This window comes from Dasypus novemcinctus, chromosome 5 (genome assembly GCF_030445035.2).
Source record: "Dasypus novemcinctus isolate mDasNov1 chromosome 5, mDasNov1.1.hap2, whole genome shotgun sequence".
Lineage (NCBI taxonomy): Eukaryota > Metazoa > Chordata > Mammalia > Cingulata > Dasypodidae > Dasypus > Dasypus novemcinctus.
Window position 1 is genome coordinate 126,660,400 of NC_080677.1, and position 23,501 is coordinate 126,683,900.

A 23,501-nucleotide genomic window follows, 5' to 3' on the forward strand; every position below is an offset into this window, starting at 1 on the left:
TACTAAATAATATCATATTCTCTATAATGAAATGTCACCATATATGCACCTGGATCATTTCTTTACCCAAATTTACTCCAACTTCTTAGACCCCATGTATAGATACTTATTCTTTAAGGATCAATTTCTTTAGATAGTCTTTCATGAGAATTGAACCATCAGAAATATGAGGAACTGTTTTGACCAGTCCAAGAAAATAGAATTAATATATTATTTCATACTATCTTAAATAGTAAAACACATGGCTATTTCAGTCCAATACTAATATTAATCTGGGTTAGCCAATAAAATAAACGGAGTTTTGTTGAGAAGAAAATAAACACAATAAGAACATTGGAAAAATATGAGTCACAACTCCCCAAATTTAAGTGCTCAGGGGGTAAAAAACAAACCATATGGCTGTCACAGGAAAAAGATTATTGTGGAACGGAAATAAAATTACATCAAAATGTAAATATTGACCAAATGGTGGTATTGGGGAATCTGCAAAGGATAACAGGCTAAGTGAATGTTAAAAAGTCGATGAATTTTAAGAAATAAAAAAAAATGCAGACACTTGGAAGAAATTGCAAAATCAATAATAATGATAATAATAATGAAAATAATGACAATAAAAGTAAATGCTTCCATCAGGTTGAAACTTTATTCTTTCATTATTGGCCTTCATTTGATTGCTTTACCAGAACCTTCTCATAGTAATTTGAACTGCAAATAGTTTGCTTTTCCCAGTAATGTCTCAGCAACAACTTTGGTCCATAAATATCTCCTAGTAAAAAGATCCTGATTATGCTTTTAAATATTTGCACAATGTTACATTCACTTTCAGTTTAGAATATTATAAAATATTACATGTGCATTGAGAAGAGAGTTGGGAACAAAGCTCTAATTGCATCATATAACCAAATGATGGAATCCACAGAAAGAAAATGTATGTCTGTTTATTAAGAGAAAGTGCATCTGAAGGAAAGGGACATAATCTTGGTTGTTTCAACTTTCCCAAGGGCATAGGCTCTGGAGGGTGAGGGGGGAATGGTGTGAAGGGGTGTGTTGATAAGTTGGGTCCAATAAATGATGCCATTTTAACAGGTTTTTGGATAAGAAAATGATATCAGTAAAGGAAATTTGTCAGAACCAAGTGGGCAAGAAATGCTCAGATTTCCCTTTCATCATCAAGTGTCTCTTCTTTTCACATTTTCCCCCTTTGCTCGTTTTCACCCTAAATGTTCATTCTTCATTCTCTTTCTTCTCTCCCTCTCTCTTTTTCTCTCTCACCTAGTTCCTATCCCTCTCCCCATCCCTTGTTTCTCTCTTTCTACTTGTCACAATATAACACTGAAAATAAATATAATAAAATGTCTGATAATAGGCTGTTTTCTTTATTTTCTCCTCTTCTATAATAGGTAAATTGCAATTAAAACTTTTATATGACTCTCCATTTATTATAAACAGATTATTTTCTTTAAACATTATCCTCAATTAATTATCCATACCTGTTGTAGGATGATATAATTTTATCTAAGATTGATCAAAGAAACTCAAAGATTCCTTTATGAAAGAAAATACATACAGCCTCATTCTATTTTCTCATTAGTCTTTTTAATGTAATATTCTTTCTCAGGGCCAGACTGCCTAGATTTATATTCTATCTTTGCAACTTACTGGATATCACAGACCTTGAACAAGTTAACCAATCTGTTCTGCAGTTCAGTATAATGGGGCTAATAAGGTAGTTTTTCTTTTTTAAAAATTTAATTTATTTTCTTTATTTCTAAAGGAGCTTTAGATTACATAAATGTTACCTTGAAAATATAGGGGATTCCCATTTAACCCACCCCTCCCCCTCCCACACTTTCCCCCATTAGCAGCATCTTTCATTAGTGTGGTACATTTGTTACAATTGATGGACACAATTCTAACATTGCTACTAACCATGGTCTATAGTTTACATTATGTTTTGCATTTTGCACAGCATAATTCAGATTTTGACAAAATGTATACTGGCTTCTATCTATGGTTGCAATACCATGCAGAACGATTCCAGTGTTTCAAATTTGTGGGTATTAAATGAGCTATTATTTGTACAGATTTAGAACGATTCCTGGCCCATTGGATATGATATATGTATCTAATAAATAATAAATCAGAAATTTAGCTTCATGGAATTTAGCTGGTTAGCAAAATCACTTTCTTAACAACCAAAATAGATACCACTAATTATGCTGAACTTCAGGTCTAAGGTTGAAACAAAATATATGCATGCTAACAAGAGTATATTGAGAGTTACATTACTGCAATTCTGACTTTCACTCCATTTTTCAATAGTTTTTGAAGTGGTTGTCTGCCTGAAAAATTGTCACTTTTTATAATCGTTTAATAAATCCTTTCTTTATTTGGGTAAAATCACCTTAAATTGGAAAATAATTTAGGAATTAAATTAGCACGGGACAAAAGAATTAGTCTTTTATCTCTACTGTTTTGGAGATGCATGATTACAAGAAGAAAAAGAAGGCTAAGTTAAATGCAAACCCCAGTGTCATAATGATAAAGCATTTAACCCTATCAAATACAGCAAATCTTTAAAGAAATATTTTATTATTCATTTGGAAATAAAGGTCATAGATAATATAACTTACTAAAATGCACAAGTATTTTTTTAAAATATCAATTCAATGTCTTATATAAATACAAAATATAAAAAAAGGAATTTATAACAAAATCTGAATTTCTATATATTAGTACTCAGGCACTATGAAATTAGAAAATAAAATGAAGTCTGTAGAACCTCCTACCTTCTCAGTCACCATGATTATGTGAACTACCTATACAGCTGAGACACAGGTACTACTAGTGATGTACTACTAGTATCTCAAGTGCTATTGCCATCAGTAGCATGATTTTCTGAAATGGTAAATAAAATTAAGTAAAGTTATGAGGGGAAATACAAATTAAAATTTTCTCCCAATTCACACTGTTTGTGTTTCTGCAAAATGTTGATGTATATTAAAATTGCGCAGAGAATTCTTTGAATTTATCCCAAACTCATTTGGGTTCTAGACTCAGTAACTATAAACCAATGTTCCCTGCTCTGCATAATGCACAGCATTTAGCAACACTTCTCTGGTTGTGTAGTCATATTTTCCAATTACTGTGACCACCAAAAGAGCATTTCAATTTTCCCAAACTTCCTTGAGGTAATATAATACCTCCCTCATTGAGATCCCCTGCTATAGACTCTGGGACTTTAAAAATAGGTAAACGTTTTTTATTGAAGAATAATATATTTTCAACCACTGAAAAACGTCCTAAGTGTATAGCTGGATTTTCAAAATGTGAATGTACCCTTGTAACAAGCACTGAGACTCTTTTAAAGGTCTACATTAGAAATGTAAAACATAGTTGATTGTTGATGCTCTGAGGATGGTTGAACTTTTTAAAGGCTAAATCTTAAATAATGACTTGTCTTTAAAGATGACCATTATGCCATAAGAAGATTCTATTCTTAACTAGAGTTCTAGAATGGATTCTAGAAACTTCAGATGGATGAACCTCATTTCCATAATTCTATACTAGCAATCTGGTGCAATCTATAACAAGGGACAGCTTCATTGAATACTTAACCAAACATAACACATTGCAGGAAAGGCAACAGAGCTCCTGAACATGAATGCCATGCCTGACTACTCAACTAAGCGACATAGCTTAGTTCTTGTTTCATTCAATTCTCCTTCTTATACATCAACAGACAGGGCAAAAGTGGGAAGGAGAAGTCAAAGAAACTGTCCTCAGGGCTTAGGATTGTACTTTTGTCATTCTTTACCGTAACCATGTGAAGATAGAAAACTGTTTCTTCCCTATGTATGTTTGGTGTAAAAACTCATTAAGGAGCGTGATAGAACCTATCTGAGACACTATCTTAATGGGAAGTTCTCCTACAATACTTCTTCATTGCTTAAAAATGTAAATCTGTGGTGTGCTCTGCTGGCCTGAGAAGGGCTTGATTCCATGCTTCCTGTTGTTCTTCACCCTGATCTAACTAATGACTTACTTTTCTCTGGAGTCACTGGTCTGGAGAGATACATATCTATAATAGGGCATTTAAGATGACATCTTCACTCCTATCCCAAATGCCTACCTGGAAAACTCAAATAAGGAAAGACAGCTTCTTTGTTCACTACTGAAACACCATGTGGACCTTAGTATAAGTTTAAAAGTGGGGATGTCCAAGTAGAGGGAAGGTAAACTAAATAAAACAAGGGCTGATGTGATCAACTTAATTCATTCTAACTCAGCTTCCAAAACTTTTTCTTTTATGTTTTTTAGCACAAAATCTTCTGGTTTTCTTCCTAACCTCTTGACACTCTGTTTCAATCTCCTTTGCTGCCTCTAAGTGTTGGAGTGTTCTCATTCTTTAGTCTTACATTCCCTTTCAAATCTTCACATTCTCCCAAGGCAATTTCATATAATTTATCTCCATCCCTCACCTGTACCGTTAACTTCAGACCATACATCTATTTACATACCTGGAATCCAAACGTGATTTTTTTGCGGGCATTGCACATTTTAATTGTCCAAAAGAGAATAATGATTTTCAATCCAAATCTGCATCTGTCCCAGTCTTCCTCATTTCAGTAAATATCATCACTATCCATCCAGTTACTTAAGAAATTATCTTTTAAATATACATAATTCCATAAAAATAGCAGGCATACTTGATTTTTTCTCTTCTTCACTTATCTAATCCATTCGCAGGTTCTATTGACCCTGACTTCAAAATGTGACCCCAAAAATTTCCATTCTCTCCATCTGCATTAATATAATACTATAGCAATCCAAGTCACCATTATGTCTCACTGACTATTCAATAGCTTTCTAATTGATTTCCTGCTTCCTCTTTTGGCACTCCATCTGGTTCCTATCTTCCTCTAAGACTTCAGTAACTATCTACCTCTTTAGTCACAGGCCTCCACCCAAACTGAGCTGTCTGCTTCACAATTATCTCAAACTCATTTCTACTTTGGAGACTTTGCAGCAGCTATTCTCTTCAGATCTTCATATTACTGATTACTTCTTGTCCTGTGGGTCTCAGTTTGAAAGTCATCTCCAAGAAAATCTGCATTCATCATACAATCTATGATAGTCCAGCATGTCCTCAGTCATACCTATTTTACTGTTACTTCTCTCTATATAATATTTCATCCCACCTCATTATGTAATTTTTTTATCCTACCCTATTATGATGCAAGCATCAGGAGGTCAGGCATCATCCCTATCTTTCCCATTGCTGTATGCCTGACACCTAGAAAAACTCCCGACTCATGGGAGGATGTTACTAAATATTTGTGGAAATAATTGAATGAATAAATGAAGCTTTGTATAGAATATTTTTATCACTCATTTTGTCTGATTTCCCAAACAGTTCAATGAAAATGGAAATAATGTTGCAGGAGTGAATTGAGAGTGATGTGAATGCATTTTGTGGACTCTGAAATGTTATGAAATCTGTTGGTTGAAAAAATTAGAAAACACCTTCTGTGTTGCCATTTATAAAAAATGCTCAGGTATTAATGCTTTATGGTTAAAAGGAAGTTCTAGTTTTCCTCAGGACATTCTTCTATTCAATAAAGCAAGTATCTAAATAATAAAATTAGTTGTCTTGGCATTAATTAGTTATTTTTCATTTTGAATATAAATAATGAGGCTTAAAATATGTTTTTCTGACTGTGAGGGATAGTGGCAGTAGAGAATGTTTTCTGGTAAAATGGAGAAAACATCTGATGGAATAGTGGCTAAATGTTGTATTTTAGATTAATCAGACATTATATTCTTTATTTGGTATTTCAAAATACATGTCTTTTACCAGCCTTACCTTTTGGAGCAAAGTTTAAGTAGTAGCACTCTTTTTTTCCTAAAACCAAATCTTTCTTTCACTTTATTCTTAATTTCATAGACTCTGCCTGTATGGTGCATTGAACCATAAATTACCCACACACACATACACACACAAACATACATGTATATGACTTTAGTATTAATGTCTTTTTTTTCTTTTTCTAGTACCATCTCCAATGATTTCCTAAAAATAACAAGAGCATTCAAGTCTGTTATCTGGGGATTAATTTAAATATTAATATATTTTAAATCCTTACTCTCTTGTTTTAATAAATATTAGATTGAATTTAACTGATCACTGTGCATTCATGAAACCATGTGAAAAGGAAAATAGTAAAAAGGTTCAGATAAAATTTGGATTGGATATAGTTCTGATTAGAGTCCCAAGAAGAACAATATCAATTTAAAATATAAAGTAACCAGATATAAAGTTCCTTTTCCTTCACTGGAGATTATCCCATTGAGTTTATGTGCTTAATGTCACAGAGACATTGGAATATGAACTAATGGTCTGAAATTAGAAATAGAAGTTTCAAGATGTAGACCTACCATAATCTTCACAAACTGTTTCATGCTCTGAGAATATTTTGTGTGCATATTTTTATTATTGTTTTCATTGTTGTTTATTCTAAAATAAGAAGTGGCCTATTGCCATCTTATTTAAGTTTCCTGTACTATAAACAATGCTTCCAAAATAGAGGAAGGCAAAATGTTTTATAAAATTGTATTTATATAAATTTCCAACATAGTCAAGTAAGTAAAAATATTTGAGGGCTGTGATTATCTGGGTAACTTTCCTCTTCACTTTCCTTAGAGAAATTAAAATATCCATGTTTTTGTTTTGTCTTAGTTTGTCAATGCCATTACAAATACCACTCAAGGAGTTGATTTAAAGAACAGGAATTTATTGGCTCTTGATTTTAGAAATTAGAAGTTTAACATCATGGTCTTGCCAGGCCATGCTTGCTCCCAGCATTCTGGTATTGTCTTGCTGCAATCCCTAGGGTTCCATGGCTTGCATTTCTGCCTTTGTCACATGGCAATGTGTCTCCTTTGTCTTCTCTTGGGGCTTTATCTGATGTCTGCATTCTTCTGATATGTGGCTTCTACCTCTGTCTGATTTGCTTTGCTTATAAGAACTCCAATACTATGGATTAAAACCCAGCCTGATTCCATTTGATCTCTTCTGAATAGGATCTTGAAAGATTCTATTCACAAATGGGCCTACATTGACTCACCTTAACATATGCAAAGATACTATTTACAAATTTATTTGTAAATACAAATCTACAGGAATGCAGGTTAAACCTCGAACATGTCTTTTGCGGGTTACATGATTGAACACCTAATATACTTATTTCTTTTTTCTCTCTCTGGAAGTAGGGACTGTATACTATGTGAATAAGGAGGAAAAGTTATTTCATTCCTTTCTATATACAATTTTTCCCAAATAGAGTAGATCATTAGCTTATTAATTATTATAAAATAATTTTGGTCAGGTTTGAGTTGTCTTCAAATATAGCAATTTGAAGGAGGACACAGTTGAGAAATTGGAATCTGAGAAATGAATTAAGTTTTCTCATAAAGGGAATTCTGTATCTATATAGTACATGCTATGTTGCTTTGGCAACATAAAGATGAAAATTCCTCTCATTTAACTAAATATTTATTATGAAAAGCCTTCACCAGAGCATTAGGGAATATAGCTGCATTAATGATTTCTATTGCTGAAGGCAGTAAGAATTGATTCAATTTTGAAATATGACTTTAGTTATATGAAATTCTATTTTATTTTTAAATGGGCATTCTGTGATCATTCTGATTGGGGTTTTGTGTACTAACTGTGGGGCAGATTGTTACATGGTGAGTCATGGGAACACAGGCTCATGGACAACAGAAATGTTCACCAAATGATTGCTTTATTACTTATGTAGATCAAAGGGTCCACAAAAGCAGGGGAAGAGATCTCATGGTAGCTGGTGGTATTAGTCAGGGTTTTCTAGGAGAACAGAATTGGCAGGAGATATCTGTAAATAGTATGAAACTTTATAAAATTGTCTCATGTGACTGTGGGGATGCACAAGTCCAAATTCTGTAAGGCAGGCTGCAAGCCAGGGTCTCAGATGAAGGTCCTTGTAGAATTCCCCAGGAGATGCTAGCTACTGAATTAGAGATGGGGATTCTCTCTCTGAATGCTGAAATCACTTCTCCTTTTAAGGTCTGCAACTGATTGGATGAGACATCACTCATTGCTGACAGCAATCTCCTCAGTTGATTGTAGATGTACCCAGCCATCTATGTAATCAACTCACTGATGATTAAAGTCCATGAAATGTCCTTGTATTAAATTAGCCCCTTGCTTGACCAAATAACTGGGCACCATTACCTGGCCAAGTTGACACATTAGCCTAACCATCATAGCCCATCCCTGTCAACTTGGCAGCCATACACATCACCTTAAACCATACCTAATCCCTAAATAAAAACAATAACAGACACATAAATATACACATTTATGTATATATGTGTGTGTATATACATTTTTTTTTCTGCCTAACAATACTCAATAGCTGGAAACATTAAATCCCTCCAGAGAAGGGTGTCTCTGGGGAATATTCACTTTTAAACTTGACATCCTTAAATGCCATGACATGAAACTAATACACCTTATGTCACATGATAAGAGGAAAAGATAAGGAAGAAAAGAACGCTACTTGTGTTTTATGTACATACACAAACATACTCATAACAAAACAAGAAAGAATTTATTTATAACAATTACAGTCCTCATTTCTGTAAATGGTCATCTGGTCAAAGTTCCTATTTATCACTATCTTTTTCTATTATCCATTCCATGTTCCCTTTACTCTCAGCAAGCACCTCAGCTGACCATGGTTCTTTGCCTGATGGGGTGATGCAAATTTTCCTTCCTGAAGATTCTGGGCCACTGTTAGTCCTGTTTGGATTGGGTTGTTGCAATTTTCCATTGGTTTAATCACAGGGCATGGTAGTACTTAGAAATGCCCTAGTGAATCTCCTGTTATCCAGGCAAACTTATCTTTACCTCTATTTTGTAAGTGCAGTCCTACTTCCCCTTGGTAGTCAGGATCAATCACCCCAACCATTACAGTAATTTCTTATTTACCTTTTGATTCAGAGGCATGAGAAGCCCAAAGTGGCTAAGCGGCAGCCTTAACTTCCAGTCCAAGGGATTCGTTGTGTTCCTTGGTGGCAGCACTCCTTCTTTTGCAACTGAGACCTATAGACCAGTAGAACTTAAGACTGCAGGGACAGGAAGCAAAATTTTTCACAGTGGATCACTAGGGGTAACAGTGAGTGGTGCCATTCCCATTTTTTCTACCTCTTGATCCCTGGACCTGTGAATCCTGGCTATGGGAGAAACAGTACCACAGAGTGGACACTGATTTAGAGCATACATGTCCTCCTGGAAAACTTCGCCCCAGTCTTGCAAGGTATTGCCACCATTGACACATTAGCCTAACCATCACACTGGTCTGGTCTATGAGGGCGACGAACTGTTTGGGTCAGGGTAGGTGGATTGTGGTTCTGAATACCTCGCTTAGCTATGGAGAGCAGAGACAAATCTGTGTTAGCTGAGGGTAGGTATTTATATAATCCAGGAGGAGGCATACCTGTCAGAGAGTCCCCACCCTGATAAGTAGCTGGGACTACTTGGTCCCGTTTGGGTTTAAGGAATGGTTAGGATGCTCCATTAGACCTAACTGCAGAATGGAAACATATTGAAATATTTATACACAATAGAAAATAAAATTCCAGGCTGTGGAATGGAAACATATTGAAAAATCTATACACAGTGGAAAAGAAGGGAGTAGTCCAGGGCTGGGAGAAGGTTTCTAGATATGTCCATGATTTCCCAGCATATGCAAGGATGAATGTTTGTGAGCCAGGTATATTATAAGGTTCTAATTCCAACTCATAGCTGAGATCAAGTGTAAATTGAGGCAATGCCATTTTGAGGAGAAGCGAGTCCAGTACAAACCTCATTGTGCTCCTCTTCCTTGCCCTTATCATATCTCTCTGTGAGTCATAGAGAACAAACAAATTCCTATATAGGATGCCAAGTTGACAGAGGAATAAAAAGTGTAACAGACTGCATTTTTTATTTAATATGTGATGGTGGCTTAAGAGGACTTGTTAGGAAGCAAAAGCTTGGATCACAGATATTTCATATAACAGTTTTGGGTGTTTTCAAGCGCATGTTTGTGAAGTCACTAGAATTAGTATTACAATTTATGCTATTCTTTATGTTCTCTGCCTCCTCTTTATGGAAGCACTGAACAATCTTCAGAGTTGATTATCTTAGGGTGAAATTGCCTTGTGTTACTCCTATTAGAAGATCAGTGTTAAGAAGGATTGTAAACACCCTAAACATTCTTACAGTTCTCTAATCTATCAAATTGAGAGAATTCCTATTAAGATTATTTTGTTTACATGTGTTAACTGATAATTTCTAATTACTTAAACAAGAACTAGTTTTAATTAATCAATCAACAATACTTTATTAAATGTCTACTAAATATAAGTTTATGCCTTATCTAACCCACTCATTCCTCTCTGGATCTGGTGGAATGTAAGTAAGAGACCTTGACAGTACAGAGAACAGAAATGTATCCTTGGAGCCCATCCTTCTGGTTACTCACATTAAAAGAGAATGTGAATAATACTTCCATAATACATGAATTTAAACATTGATATGTAGAATGCACTTCTCGTTAACTCCAAATAGTATAAATCTTAAAAAATGACCAGTCATATTTCAAATGTGTTAAAGTAGATAGTGGTTTTTACTCTCAAATTACGTAACTCTGAAATGAATGCCTTACAGAAGATTATACTTAAGTGAGCATACTATGTATAGTCGTAGAAGAATTCTATGCATGAGCATTGAATCTATGTAGTTATATATGACAACACTACCCCTCTCCCACTCCATACTTACTCACACTAAATGAAAGAAATTATAGCCAATTTATGTCAGTGACTCCCAACAGGGAAGTCTGGTATTTATTTTTGTTCCCCACTAGGGATTTCAGGATGAGGGACAAGAGAATTGCAAGTTTTAAGGAATGAAAATTACAACAACAATTACTGTTAGTTATAGGAACTCACAATAAACCAGTATTGTCTTCTGTAGTTGGCATTTATGAAAAAGCTGTAAATTGTAGTATTAAAATTTAACACCCATAAAGAATGACTTGAAGTTAATTGTGAAGAAGATAGAGACTCAGTCTTCCACAAGTAGTTAAAATATTGTGCTGGTCCCAAAGGGATATACCAAAACGATCCTAAATAGTCAAGTAATTATTTACTACTAGCAGGACTACATCTTGGCCACTGGAATTGTACCAATCTGGTGAACAAACAAAACATAGAATGATCCATCTAAGTAGAAAAGCAATCTGTCCCAAAGATCTTAAATACTGTTTGCCTCATCCACCTTTTGTCACTCACATAAAACCCCTGTTCCCTTTAAGCCTTCTAAAGAAGTAAATTACCTTTCAAATGATAAGCATCCCCAGTCTCAGATTACTTCATGAACCTTTAGGGATTTAAAGAGAAGAAGAGGCTATCAGGAAAAAAAATTAAAAATAAAATCACACTAATCTGGAATCAAGATATTCCCAACCTCAATTATAGTATGTGTAGTTAAAACGAGAGATTGCATTATCAAAGTCATGTATTTTCAAAGAGAGCTCCCATTACAGTAAGCCCATTCAACATCCCAAAGAAGGTATATGAAATGTTATGTAAAAAACGTATACATTAGAAATGTTATTTGAAAAACATAAATGAAAAAATCATCTTCCCATTCCTGGCTAAATGTTAATAAAGCAGAAAATTTAATAGACCAAGGTTAACATTAACTATTTTATTATCACATAAACTATGTTGATTATCAATTAATTATAATACTAGAGTTATTTGGATGATGGTAGAATTGCTAGATGAGGGGAACTTTAATATTTACATATTGAAGAGAAAATCATTTTTTTAAAAAGAATTTAACATGCTTATATGAAGCAAATAGTTAGAGCCATCTCTGCAGTTCATTTTAAAATCATCACCTGGATCAAACTGAAGTAGGATTTATTATTGTTTTAGGCAGGTGGTGTAAAAAATGATCGGTTCTATGATTTTCTTCAGCTCTGCTTAAGTAAAAGAGAGCTTGTCATTTCCTAATACCTGATGAGGCAATATATCCTTACATGAAATTATGAACACTAAGGACTATGGAATCTAGCTTTAAATGTTTTGGCAGTAACTATGCAAACTAGCTTAAAATGCTTACACAGTAATTATCACCTCCAAGTGTACCTGACTGTATTCCTTCACCATGGCAAGTTGAAGGCATAATAAATAAATTGTAAGAGATTTAAGTCAACTCAAATTCCTAGATGAAGTAAAAAGAATATTCTTAGCAATCTTAAATTTCAAATCAGTAATGTTAAATCCTACAGTGTGAACAATAAATGTTTCTTTGTCTTCCTTGTTTTGTTTTGTTTGTAGAACGTCCAGATTCCCCAGTGTTATATGCTATGTTTGCTACATTATGTTCCCAGGTTTAATCTATTATGTTCCCAGGTGAGTTTAATCTAATCCCTGGATTGGGTTTTCAATGTTACCTAACACCATTCAATTTTGTCAGTAAGAGGCAAACTATGAACTGGTCATTCCATAGCAATCCCAAGTCTCTGAAGCCAGTTGAAGGGGTTCAACTATAGCCAAAATGGATTTTTCAATAGGGAATTCATACTCCCTAACTTGAATAGTCTAGCAGTACCTACTTCTGACATCCTAACCTATTCTCTATGCACAGTCTGTAAGTGTGGAAGTTTCTTCTTTCCCCAAATCATTGCATTACAACGCACAATTCCCTTGTTGCTGAGCACATGCTATATCTCTATACCTGATTTCTATTCTCAATGGAGCTGTAACCCTTCAATTCTTAGAATAATTGAAAATGACCATTTTTTTCTTTTTTAATTGAAATAAAAATAATTTTCTAAAACCTTAAGTGGTTTGATGGTGGCATATATCTACTTCAGTACACATGACCAAGATTGTGCCTTATACTTCTATAGTGCAAACTCACATTTTTCTCAAATTTCAAACAGGTTTCTAAAATTCTATTTCAATATGCATTTTATTCTTTCCCATTCTTTTAGCATTAGTGTTCTTCCTGGTCAGACAATTTCAAATACTTTTCCCCAAGAGAAGAGTTATTTTCCTCAAAACTACATCTGCATATTTTTACAATGTGGATATAACTGAAAATAAACTGGGATTCTGGGGCATTAGATTAGAATTTTGGTATATTCATGTGTATGGATAATAATAATAATTAATCCATAGTGAACACTCCTTATATGCTAAGGGTTTTATATAAATGATTTTGTTTAATCTTGAAAATAATCCTATTACATAGAAAATATAGTACTCTAACTTCATAGATGAGGAAATTTAGACATAAGTGTCTGGGTAAGGACCACACAAAGTGGAAGAGTCAATAGACAAGCTCAGAGATCAGTTTAAACCCCATCCTAAATTACTTCTTGCATGATCAACTGACAATAAGTGCTATGTAATTAGGACATTTAAAAGGAACAAATTCAGTATTTATTTTTCATTTGGAAAATATATTGTTGCTCGAGTGTTGCTTTTAGTAATTCTTATTCCTTTAGTTTCTTTCTGGCAGGCCATTTCTGGCTAGTTTTAATATTTCGTGTAAGTAAAATCATATTCTTGAAACCAAACTGCCACTTAACAAACATTAAACTTGTTAAAAAAGATGTTTTGATGTTCAAAACGAAAAGACGCACTAAAAGATAGTTATATTTTATTCACCTTTCTTTCATTTAATTGGAGAATTTTCATGAAAGTGTCTAACTAGGAAATTACAGGTTTCAATATGCTATTTTTTTTCTCCTTTTGTTCCTTCACTTTTTTCCTTGTCCCCTTTCCTTTCTTCTCTTTAATTCTTAGTAGTTTGATTTGAAATAGCAGCACTTTAAAGAGCAATGATAAACCATAAAAATAAAAGTCAATTCTGTGAAAATTCCTCATCCTTCTTTAAATTTATAACATTAATAGGAAATCACATACTTGAACATTCACTGCACATATATTTTTCTTCATACACTCTATTCATCAGTTATTTTTGTAAAATATATATTTTTTTCATTTTTGCAATTACAACATTTTTCTGGGGACACTTGTTTGAATTTTTTTCTTCTGTGAGATAAATAATGGGAGTTTTATAAGCAATCATTTCATAAATTGTAGGTGAGAACTGCCAGAGACAAAGGTCTAAAATGCCATAGAAAAAAGGTAGTTTTAATTTAATTTAATTTTAGTTTTAATTCTGGAAGAATAATTATTCTGTTATTTGACTTATACACATACACACACACACTAACAATAATCAAAATAAACTTAGATATCCAGAAAATGAAGAAAGCAATACATATTCATGTGACATTAAATTTCTAAATATTTCAAAATTGCTTTAGTCACTCCCATCTCCAGTTTCCTAAATTGATTAACTACGAAGTTATTTTATACATGCATTAAACCATTTTTTCCTAATTACAATATCTTGCAATAATATTAAACAGTGTAGATATCAATTGTTTCTAAACAAAAATATTCAGGAAGTTTAGTCCAAAGAACACTAGTTGCCAAGCATTTCTCTGAGCTCTTTAAAATAAACTGGGACTTTGGAAGTCATTTTCATGCCATCTTCCTCAAACAAGCTTTCTCGCAATTAAGAGTATATTATATGATGCATCTCACTGTTCGAAGGGTCAATTAGCACCAGCAAAGGCTTAGACACCAAGGGGTTTTTCTGTATACCAGAGGCTTGGCTGTTGCACTCAACCTCATTCTGTTCTTTCTCACTAGAGAATGCATCCCAGAAAGATCCTACACATCTAATGGAAAGGGTGCTACAGTCTCCTTTGCAATGTGCAATTGACTAGCACATAGTATTATTCTAATTAGACACATTTTCTGAGGTAATTCACTGATTTCTGGGTCCAGGGGGGTAGAGTCCTATATAGAAGGAAATCCCACTCAAAGTACCTCACTTACAGAGATACTAAAACCTTTATGCCTATTGGAATGTTCTGGATTTTTCTCAATGCTTCTTTCCATAGAGTTAGTTACTTCAAAGTGTTACTAAAACCAAAATATTTTGACCTTGATGTCATCAAATTCCAGGATTTGGGGAGAATTATTGAGATAATTTATCATGTGATAAGAGTATTTATAGATCTTTGGCATGATGATGATGATGATATTTTGGAGGGTATGCATTTTTAAAAGACTGTATGAAGATACTGGAAAAATATTTGGTCAGAATTTACTTGAGTGGATGTTAGTATAACAGTGATAGAGATTTTTAAACTTTTTAATTATGAAATAATTTCAAACTTACAGGATAAATGCAAAAAATAATACAATCCCCACACAGAGAACTCCAACATACTCCCCCCACCCCACAAACCCAGATCCACCAATTTTAACATTTTGCTACCTTTGCATAACATCCTTTCTTTCTTTCTATCTATCCATCCATCCATTTTACGAACATTTGAAAGCAGTTTGCTTGCATCATACTCCTTGAACAGATAATTCCAAGTACATTTCCTATGAATAGGGGTATTCACTTACATAATCACCTTAAGTACAGTTTTCAAGATCAAAAAACTTAACATTGCTGTTAATCTTACATTCTATATTCCATGTTTTCTTATGTCCCAGTAATGTCCTTTTGAACATTTTTCTCCTCCATTCTTAGATCCCATCAAGTATCATGTATTGCACTTAATTGTCATTATCTCTTTAGTTTCTCTCATTTAAAAAAAAATTGTGGAAACACATATATAGCATAATTCTTCCCAACCCAACCCCTCCCACGCATACCAGTCAGTGAGATTAATCACATTCACAATGTTGCAGTATGTTCACGACCATCCATTACTAGAATTTTCCCTTCACCCCAAATAGAAACCCCTATACACTGGCCTGGAGCTATTCTCTAAATTCATTGCATGGATATGCTCTAAAGGAGGGCATTCTTACATGTCAATCTCCAAAGACTAGAAAAGGTGTATTAGCTCCTAGCACTCAAGGAAAGCTCTGTTATAACACCAGCTGTATACAGGCTTAAGGAGCAGTTGCCTCAGAGTCTAAATTCCAACAATAACACATTAAAATATTAAATTGTCCAGGTTTCAACAAAAGATGACAAAACATACAAAGAAACAGGAAGCTACATTTCAGACAAAAGGAAAGATAGAAACCTTTTTAACCATGACATTTAGAAACCATCCATAAAGAGAATCAAACTTGGGAAATTCCAGACAAAGATTTTTTAAAATGGCCCTAAAAATGCTCAGAGAGCTAAAAGAAAACATGGATGAAGGACTGAAGGAAAATCAGGAAAACAACAGATGAATACAAAGAGAGTATCAATAGACAGATAGAAATTATGAAAAGGAACCAGACAGAGATAAAGACAACAATAAGAGAAATAAAAATTGTCAAAAAGGTTTCAACAGCAGATTGAAGATGGCAGAAGAAAGAATCAGTGAACTTGAAGATAACATAATTGAAATCATCCAGTTTGAGGAGCAGAAACAAGAAAAAATGAAGAGAAGTGAACAGAACCTGAGGAACTTTTGGAACAGCATCAAGTGTATCAATATCAGCATTGTAGTAATCTTAGAAGAGAGAGGGAAAAGAGCAGAAAGACTATTCAAAGAAATAATAACTGAACACCTCCCCAACTCAATGAAAGACACAAATGTGCATGTCCAAGATGCTCAACGAACTCCAAATTGGGTAAACCCAAATAGACTTACACTGTTGAATACCAAAGAGAGAGAAAGCTGAATGCTCAAGAGAGATGCAACATGTCACATAAAAGGGAGCCTTGATAATACTAAACGTCAATTTCCATTAGAAACCATGGAGGCAAGAAGGAAGTGGGATAATATAATTAAACATATATACTGAAAGCAAAAGAAGGAGATCCTATTGACTTCTGTGGCCTTTTTCTTGTTGGAGCTCATCCTGCTACTGCAGTCTATCAACCATTTTCCAGAGCTTTGAGAAAGATGTTTCAGCCAGGTCTTGCTGGTTGTTCAAAGCTTCTGTGGAAAGACAGAATCCTGAAGCTTATCACTCTACTACCTTGGCTGGGGTGGGCCATCTGTATAACTTATTTTGGTCTCTTTTTTCAACCATGGGCAGCCAACCCCAATATATCCTTCATGAGTCAAAAGTGTTACCTATCTTGCTCACAGAGTATCTAGCACAATGGTAGAGTATGTGCATAGTAGGAAGCAGAGAATGTCTATTCTTCTTATTTCATATTGCTCTATTTCCAAAATAATCCAACTTGTCCAGTTTCTTTTCCTCACCACATTTTTATTTTCTCTTTGTGTGCTTTTGCTCTACTTACCTTTAGTATTCTCAAGCTTTGATTGACCTTATACTCAACTGAAGAGTCATGATATTTCAGATCTTTATATGCTGTCTTCAAATATTTGCAGATACCAATGGGACATGTAGCAATAATGAACTCTCCCTCTGGAACCAAAAAAAAAAAAAAAGACTCAAACAAACATGTTTACTATATCTAATAAATATCTGTAAAACTGCTATGAGTCTATTTATTGGCTTATCTGTTTTACTGGACCCTGACGGTTAACTAGGCAAAATAAGCTTACCAGTTCTACCTTCTAATAGTCATAGTTATAAGTGCAATAAAAAGGAAATGTTTAAATGTAATACCTAGAGATGAGAATGGTGAGTTTTATAGTGACAATGTAGCCTTAGACTCTAAAACAGCCAGCAACTACTAAGTAAATTTCATTAGGTATATTGTAATTCCTGCATTCATATCTAATTAACACAATTAGGAAGCAAAGCAGTTGCATTACTAAGAATGTAACACAATTAGCTTCCAAACCTGGCAAAGTATATTGAAAACAGATGAAGGTAAGTTCTTGACTTACATTGAGAAAAAATAAGACCCTATCATATTACATAGATGATACAGGATGGTTACTAGATTTTATTTTGGTCTATTTTATATTCATTATGTGAAATTACTTAAAAACTGATCAGAATGCTTTTTGGAGAAAATAAAAATATGCTCAGGTACATCATTTTCTGTTACAAAAAAAATAGATATCTACTGTCAGTTATTTTTTTCTTGTTACCCTATAAAATGGAATTGTTTCAAATCTTGAGCTACCCTCTTGAAAGCATTCATTGAGATACTGAAATGGTAACAATTTCAATTTTTTCCTCCTGCTTTTTCTTCTATTAAAATTACTTTAACACCCCTTTATGGAGTTTAGTGCAGTGCAGTGGTTAAAATAGAGAGTTAAATGACTCTTCTGAAAGTTGTGATTTCTCACTTTTTTTTTTTGCCATACTGTTTTCTTTGATAGCTTATGAATAGCTAATGACAATTCTCTACCATAATATCTTTTGCAAGTGTTCATTGATTTTGACACTTTGTGGGAATTCAGATAGAAAAGGGACATTTTAATCACCTATAGGAATGCATTTATAGGAGGAGAGTTTTATAACATGAGGATGCAGTTTTCCCTGTTAGTCATCTGTTTCTTCATTTTCCAGACTGTACCCAGTCTTCAGTTCTTAATAGTAGAAAGCATCCTAGTAAATCAATAAGAAACAAGGCTCTAGTAAGCAGTGCTGACTCAGGCCCATTAACACCATACTAATTATGCAGTACTGTGTACAGTATGTTTCTAAAACCTAACATACAGTATGTTTCTAAAATCTAACCATAACATTAAAAACTCCAAGTCTGTTCCAGTGGTAGGCCAGTCTCCATAAACATTTTTATCTTTAAAGGCAAAGACTTATTCATTGCATAATATTGAAGGACATGATTACTCCTATTTAGTCCTCCCTAAACATCATTAGACATTTAGATGACCAATAATTCTTGACTTTGACAGTAAAGTTAGTGAAAGGCTTGGTTCTGCAGAAACATAAGAATCCAAGTACTTTATGTAGACTGGATGCAAGGCGACTGTATGGAGGCTAGAATATGGAGAGTTCTGAACTGGGAATAAGAGCTTGAGATTCACTATTGAAATTATCTAAATGTGCAAATAAAATAAAATCGAGGTATCAGTAGATATTCTTAATTCCTCTATTGGTGATACATCAGATATCCTAAAGTAGCTATCCATATGCCTGATTATTTATTTCAGTTTTGTGTTTGTGTCTATTTGTGTGTGTTTGCCTGAATATAGTTTTCCTGGCAGCAGCGTGTGTTTGCTGTACGTGTGCATATGTATGAGTATGAATTAATTACATATTGAAAACATCTGCATTAGTGGCGTCTGCATTCCTCACTGCTCCAGCCGGGATGTTCGGCTCTGTCACTTGGTTGTAGGACCACTCGGAAGACCTGCGGGTCGGACGCCTGATTGTGGTTCCCGGGGGGCCGGAGCTCCAGGAGCCTGTACCATCTCTATTTGAAGGGGAGGAGAGAAGGAAAAGGGAAGGCTTCTGAGCCAAAGGGTTCTTTTTCCTGCGGCTGGGTGGGGGGGCAGCCAGGGTTGGAGCAGGGTTCCAACATTACACTGCAAATCCCCCAACTTCACCACCGCGTACAGCACCTGCCTCCCGCCGGGGGAGAGGCGCGCGCCTCCTTCCTCGGCCCCCGCCCCAGCTGATGGACCCAGTCCCGGCAGCTCCGGCTCTCTTTGGTTTCTAAAGGAGGCGAGGGCAGGGCAGAACGGTCCTGACAGCCCGAGGGGTACGGTAAGGAGGTGCGGGAGGAGGAGCAGGAATAGGAAGAACCGGGGAGGGGACTGAGGAGAGAAGCGCAGGGAGGGCGCCCCTGCGCCTCGCTCGCCGCCGGGGTCCGCAGGCGCTGCTGGCGGCGGCACCCTCCCCGCCTCTCCCGGCGGCTGCTCGCGCTCGGCGGCGGCGGCGAAGCTCTCCGGGGCGGCGCGGCGCTGAGGCCGTGCGTGCGCCGCCGGCGGTGCTGCGTGCTCCGCACATACACAATCTCTCCATGTGAGCTGACAGGCGATTGGAAACCCCTCTGAGTCACGCTGCCCAGTGGCGAGGGAAGCGCTCGCCTGCAGTGGCGGCAGCAGCAGCACCGTCCCCGTCGCTGCCTCTTTTTCTTCTGCATCCTGCACTCCTCTGATCCCCCCGCCCCCCCGCAACGTCCTTTGGTGATTTTTTTTTTTTTTGGAAAGGGAGAGGGCGGGGTAGGTGGCCCCTCCTCTGCTCCCCCCTCCCTTTCCTTCTTGTTTGAATTTCTTCCCCTTGGCATTTCACTGGCTCCGAGAGCAAGAGGCAAGATCCGCGCGGAGGGAAAAGGAAGGCTGAGACTCCAGCTGCTCCAAGCCCTGAAGAACTGGAGCCCGGAGGGGGGTAAGGGGTGAAGACCAGGAAGCGGGAGGGGCTTGGCTTTCGGTCTCATTTGAGGACAGCCCCTCTCTCTCCGAGAACCCCGCCGAGAGACTGATGGCATCGCCTCTGCGAGCTTTGGGAGTACCGCGAGCCGGGAGGCGAAGGATGCTGGTGGCTCCGCGAGCCGGCTGCGGGGCAGCGCTTTCTCTCTGGATTGTCAGCAGCTTCATCTGCAGAGCCTGGACGGCTCCCTCCACGTCCCGTAAGTAGCCGTCTCCGCGGGCTTGCTCTGCGCTGGAGCAATTTCAATGCCGCATTGATGTTCGACCCCAAGGTATCAACTCTGAGGTGCATTCGCGGTTCTCGCTCCCTGGTTTGTGTGTGTGTCTCCGCGGCCACGCACTTGCAGCTACTGCAGCAGAGAAACTCTAAACCCAGCGCTCAGGGTTTGGGGAAAAAGGCTTTGATGGTGGTGATGTTTCTGGAAAGTTGTTCCTGGTGATGGAGATTGGTTGGCGACTGCTCGGTCGGCGTGATTAGTGTAGATGACACCTCCTTAGAAGTTATTCTTCCACTTCCGTGTATTTGTGCAGACGGAGTTCCTTGCGTTTTGCTTAGATGGATGAAAAGTGAAGACCCCGGCAAAAATAAGTTTCTCATTTTTATTTCTGGGTTTAAGTTAAAAAAGCTCGGATTTCGGGATGAAATAGGAACATGTCGGAAGTAGTTGGGGTACATAGACTCTCTCTGACCCCTTCCTCCAAAGTTAATGCCTATTTAGACTTCCTTATTAAGATGGAAGACAGCGACTCCAATATTGTCACTGAAATTGCTTTAATTCATTGATAGTTTGAGGTAAATAAATATGAACAACGCTGTCCAGGGCATGGGACAGTCAGTGTACCTCGATAATGTAGGAATGAATAGATTTTTAAAAGAGTTTCAGGTAAATGGTCCTGTTCGATATTTACAGCTCTGTGTGTGTTTTAACCAGCTTTAAAAAAAAAAAAAAAGATGCTTATGTTTTCATGAGATTTGCAAGACATGGAAGATTCCAGCCAGTTTTCTGCAATGCCTTAGAAGTGCACACTGTGCATCTGGAGAGGAAACGCATGCTTGCTCCTTTAGTTAAGAAAGAGTTAAACACAAGATAGGATTGCCTATAGGAATCTTATAAGATTTATTTCTGAGAATGAATAAGTAAGTTGGAAAGAATAATCAGGAAGATTTTAGAGATTAACAGAAGTGTTTGCCTTTTAGGGAGAAAAAAGTTTAGTATTTTCCCAAATCTGTCATATGTGAAGTAGTCCCTTCACTGTTGATAAGGTCTTAGGATGTATTAATGTGTCATTGCCTATATTTTAATATTAGTGTTCTTATTTCATTGTGAAAATATTAACAAGAATAACCATTGAAAGGAACGCTATAAGGTGTACTAAAGAATCTACTACATAATGAAATGATGAAGCTGTATTACTGTTTTGACATATTTCCCCAAGTACAGTATTTGCTTCTGTTGTCTTGCAGTGTTTGAAGATAGGGAAAGAGGGAAATGGTAGAATGTATTAAAAAAAAAAAAAAAAAAAAAAAAAAGGAAACCGCTCAACTGCAACCAAAGTTTGTAATGAACTTGAAAGAAATTTTATCGTATTTTCACAAAAAAGATGAAATGCCCTAGAAGTGAAATATTGATAACATTTTGTGTCAGATTTGTAGATTTACACAAAAATTGTGTAGACATAATACTCTATGTCATCCTTAGAAAGCTTTCCTGAAGAGATTTAAGTTTCCATTCAGGGTTTGGTTATGTAGAACTAAACTTTGCTCAGAAAATAATCTCATTATGAAGTAAATGTATGGTATTCACTGATTGAAGTCCTATTATCTAGATTTTTTCCCCTGGATTCTGACTTTCATTTTTCTGTAGTCTTTAATTATAATGGATCAATCTGAATCATTCATCATATGTCCAGATCAGTACACATGCAATTATTGGGTTAACATATTTTAAGGATGGAAAAGTTGTCATTTAAAAATATATTCTTAGTTCTTACTACTTAGTTAGAATTTGGTTGTAGATATGGAAGAGCATAGAGCCATTCTACGGTAGTTAAAAATAGTTATGTCTCATTATTATGATTTATTTATCTATTTAGCTTTTGTTTAAAAATGTATAATAACTTAATTAAGGTAACTTATTTTCATTGAATTTAAACCATATGACCAAATGAGTTGTCTTAAATTGGATATGCATTAAATACTGAGAATTAAATAGGACTTTTCTGATTAGAATGAGCTTCAATAGGCAGTATTTTTAATTATGTTTTAACCCTTAATGAATATTTTCATTTACATTATTCATAGCTCTGAAGAAGGGTATGATAGTCATATTCTTAAATACTAAAAACATTAAAAGGAGAATAAAGTAGTAACGACAAGAATCAAAAGATAATGAACAACTCAACCAGGAGAGGTCATCACAAGACTAAAAGTAGCAAGAAAAATCTAAATGCAACATTTTTATTTAGTATACATTTTAAAATCTGATACTTATACTAAAACTTTTTGCCTTCAAATAACTTTTAAATATGATGGACGTTTAAAAAATATATTTATATATATGTACTTAAACAGCAGCCCCTTTACGAATAATATATTTGCTCATGGTTCATTTCTTTATCTGTTGTTGAAATGTATATAAAATGATATTACTGTTAGTACTATATTTATGCAACTATACTGGAATAAACTTTAAGGAAATTCATCTCTAGTATTAAATTAAAGAAAGAATTTAATATTTTTGCAGAGACTGGAAGTTAACTGCTGCTGAGTTGATGGAATCATATTTTTTTGGTAAATGTATATTCAGAAGAAGTTTAAGTAGAATATGTCATACTTTGGGAACTGCATTAATTGGAACATATGTGAAAGACCCTGGCGGTGCAGTTCTAAATGATGAGAAGTTTCACCTATCATTTAATGAATTTAATTTATTATCAAACTATACTAAAATTTTTCTGAAATAATTGTTTTCAAATATGTATTATTTTGTACATTCATTAACCTATAATTTCACTGGCTGATAGATTTGAAGAATGTGTTTTCAATAGATTAAAATACTTTCTAACAGATAGGTATATGCATGTGCGTGT

The 23,501-nt window shown here is 35.4% G+C and overlaps 1 protein-coding gene across 1 annotated transcript in view; it reads left to right on the forward strand.

The window, feature by feature from the left end:
- The first annotated feature begins 19,399 nt into the window (after positions 1 to 19,399).
- The window catches only part of CNTNAP2 (contactin associated protein 2), a 2,351,919-nt gene continuing 2,347,817 nt past the window's right edge, over positions 19,400 to 23,501 (forward strand). Inside the window, exon 1 of the mRNA XM_058297514.2 lies at positions 19,400 to 20,611. Within this exon, the coding sequence (XP_058153497.1) occupies positions 20,464 to 20,611 (148 nt within the window). The 5' untranslated portion in view covers positions 19,400 to 20,463. The remainder of the gene's footprint in view (positions 20,612 to 23,501) is intronic.